At 25.0% G+C, this 3810-nt stretch overlaps 1 protein-coding gene across 1 annotated transcript; it reads right to left on the bottom strand.

Moving 5' to 3' along the window:
• Positions 1-683: 683 nt before the first annotated feature.
• Positions 684-1421, bottom strand: LOC136086893 (ATP-dependent DNA helicase PIF1-like). The gene has a single exon (XM_065809391.1). The coding sequence runs from the start codon at positions 1419-1421 to the stop codon at positions 684-686; it is 738 nt and encodes a 245-aa protein (XP_065665463.1).
• Between the last annotated feature and the right edge of the window lie 2389 nt (positions 1422-3810).

Raw genomic sequence — 3810 nt, forward strand, 5'->3', positions numbered from 1 at the left:
ATTTCTTTCGATTGCTTTTCCTTCGTGGATTTAATATTTTTTTATTTTTTTCATAGTAGGTTTTGTTGTGTTTTTTCTTTTTTTCAATTTGTTTATCTGTCATGAGCATTTTTCTTTTAAAACCAGACAATTCAAAATCTCGTAATTTCATCATGGATCTTTCTGTTAAATTGGATAAAGTTTTAATTTTAATATTACATATTCGTATTATCTTCCATCCGCTATCATTTTCTAAAACATTAAAAACAGCTCGCACATTGGCATCTTGAATAAAACGTAATTTTGTTGGTCCTTCTAAAGGTTTAATAAAATAAACAGGTGAATTGTAACAACGTTTCATTATTTTACAATAACCATTTTCAATAGACTTGCAACACAAAGTAACAATATTATAACCCAATAAGAAATTTTGAAACAAGTCACCAAAAAGAATACTGTTTTTCATTTGTGTTTCAAATCCTTCCATTGTTTTTTGTTCAACATGATGAACAATTTCATCAGGACTTTGAGTTTCAGAATAAAGTTGTGATTCTTCTACAACATCTTCATCTTTATAATCATCTTTAATGTAAAAAAAATGTTCAGTGTATATACTGTTATTACTAAAACGAGTTTCCTCAGTTTGATATTCAAATTTCATTTTTTAAGAATCTGAAAAAAAAAAAATTTACATGTATTTTTTTTTAAAATTCCAAAACATCAGAATCAACAGTAATACTTTTAAATAGTGTTCGTAAATCAAATTTATTATTAATAATTATAAATATATCGTTAATATTACAAACTCGTGATAAAGAAACATTATAAAGACTATTATTAAAAGCCTTTGAATTAAATTGAACAACGGCTTTATTCATGGTACTTCCTTGAGCTTTATGAACAGTAAAAGAAAATGATAATTTTAAAGGCAAACCAAATCTTGAGCCTACGACAGCATGAGAGCAATCTAAAATTTCTTCTTTGACACATTCAATTTTGACTTCTTTTTTATTCATCATCACCCAAACTGCATTATTTTCTATTAAAATGACGGTACCAATAGTACCATTGCACAAACCTTCTTCCACATTAATATTTCTTACAAGCATAACAATAGCACCTATTTTAAGATAAACAGCCGCTGGAATTTGAAACGTGCATGGAATATTTCGATTTTTAATAACATCTTTAGCATAAAACCAATACCCTTCTTGTTTGATAATCTCCATTTTTTGATTGTTATAAACATCCACTTCGATATTTCTAAAAAATAATCTTGTATATTTAGAGTTTAAATTTTCATCTTTTTCAAAACAACGTGTCATAAAATAATCAATAGTTTTGTCTGAAACTTGACCAAAACGTATTTCATTTAAAGCTCCAAAAAATTGTTCATCGTCTTTTTGTCTAAAGCATTGAGTTAAAACCAACACTTCTGTCATGTAGTATTGCCATATTTGTGATTTAAAAACAAATTGCCTTGTAACAGGTGGCAACTGAAAAAAATCACCACAAGCAATCAATTGTACACCACCAAATAATTCATCGTAACATTGTCTAATTTCACAAGCTATTGAATGTAATAAATCAAATGTTTAAGCGTTAATCATTGAAATTTCATCAATAATTAAAACATCAGTTGCAACTATCATTTCGTCTTCAGACAATTGGTTTTGTTTGATTAACATCTTGAACATTTTTTTATTATGGTTTTCTCTTATTTTATTCATCTAAAAAAAATCAATATTCAGAATTATAACATTTTTCACAATATATTAATGAACAACTCTCTCCATCAGAATATCTATATTCATCACACTCTTCACATTCGCTTAAATAATGTTTACAATTTTCAATTTCTACACATTTTTCTTTTAGATGATTTAAAACATCTTCTTTACATTTTAATTCAAACAATCATAAAAATATTCAAAATTTAAATTCGAATAAACATGATAATGTATTTTATATATTGAAAGACCATCAAAATCAATATATGAGGTATTCTTTTCATTTCTTCATTGAAAAATTCATCCCACTTGTAATTCAAATCATGCCATTTACAATAATTACATAAAATTTGTTTTGAAGTAATCGCATGCATTCGAATATCTTCCAAAGTAGCTGGGTGAGCTTGATTGAATTGGAATATTTTTTCCATCAAAAAATCCAAATCATTTTCTGTTAGTTGCATTTTTTATTATGTAATCTAAAAAAATAAAGTAAAAATAAAGAACTTATAAAAATATCTAAATTAACGAATCAATCGATAAACCAAAAATTTTTTAAAATCACAATCATGACACATTTGTTCAAAATCACAATTACATTTAGCTAAATCACGTATTTCGTATCTATGAATATAAAAAGTTTTGTTTAATAAATCCGTCGATAAACCAAGTTTATTAGAAGCTTTTACTATCATAGTGTAAAATTCTTTTACTGTATCCTCACAATAAGTACAACACAAACAAAGAAAACGATAATCGTACACAGGATCGTATTCTCCACATTGACATTCGGCCAAAAATTTAATCCTTTTTTTTTGATTTCTATAAACTTCCAAGAGTTGTTCTTTAGATAAATCGATTTTTTTTGAAACTGTATCCACACAAGAACTACAACACAAACAAAGAAATGATTCGTCGTGTTCATCACATTGACATTCAGCCAAAAATTTAATGCTCTTTTTTGTTTTTCATAAATTTCCAAGCGTTGTTCTTTAGTTAAATCCATTTTTTTTGAAGCTTTCAATATAATATCATCTCGTTCCATTTTTTTTATTATGTAATCTAAAAAAAAATATAAAAAATTACAATACATTTTTTTCAAAATTTTGGCCATTTATTATTATTTGAAAAAAAATGCCTTAGAAAAATACAATAAATACAATATAAAAAATTTAAAAAAATTCAATATAAAAAATAAAATTATTCAATCATATATAAAAAATGTTTATATATTCTTTGGTAGTCAATCTTTTCTGTACATAAAATTTCCATTCTCAATTTTTTACATTTTACACACAAATCGTTCGTATCGCAAGGACAGAAAGCTAAATAATTTATTCTTTTCTTCAATACTTCTGTTAATTCCAATTATTTTGAAGAGTTTATAATAATTTCCATTTTTTTTTATTATGTAATCTAAAAAAAAATACAAAAAAATGTATACAAAGTTTAAAAAAAACAATATAAAGAATCTTTATATTTTGTTTCCGAACATAAAATTTCCGATCTGATCTCTCGACATTTTGTACACATATCATTCGGTTCGCAAGGACACGAAGGCAAATAGTTAATTCCATCTTCGTAATATGAAAAATTCTTTTTCAAGTCTTCATAATATGAAAATCTCTTTTTCAAGAATACTTCAGCCAAACCTAATTTTTTCGAAGCCAACATTATATTATTTTCCATTTTTTTCATCTAAAAAAAAATACAAAAAAATGTATACAAAGTTTAAACAAAATACAAAAAATGTAAAGTTTAAACAAAATTCAATACAAAAAAAATGTATACGAAATTTAAATAAAACTCAATATAAAGCAAAAATTTTTGTTATTTCAGCATAAATGTAACAAGCATTTAAATTACAAAATACACAATTAGATATACATTTACATTGAGCTATTTTACATAGAGCTTCATAAACATAATCAGGTTTTTTACAAACAAATAAGAGTATTGTTTTGGTAACCCCTATTTTTTTAGCTACTTTTTCACACATTTCAGAAGCTTCTTCACTCATGCGCCAATCTAAAAATAAAAATGCTTCAAAAACTTCTTTTTCTCTTTTAAAAGTTTCTTTTTCTGAATATTTATCAACTCG

The sequence above is a fragment of the Hydra vulgaris genome, chromosome 11 (genome assembly GCF_038396675.1).
Source record: "Hydra vulgaris chromosome 11, alternate assembly HydraT2T_AEP".
Taxonomy (NCBI): Eukaryota; Metazoa; Cnidaria; class Hydrozoa; order Anthoathecata; family Hydridae; genus Hydra; species Hydra vulgaris.

Bases quoted from the DNA above. Each gene is read 5' to 3' on its own strand.
- LOC136086893 (XM_065809391.1), bottom strand. From the start codon at position 1,421: ATGACAGAAGTGTTGGTTTTAACTCAATGCTTTAGACAAAAAGACGAT.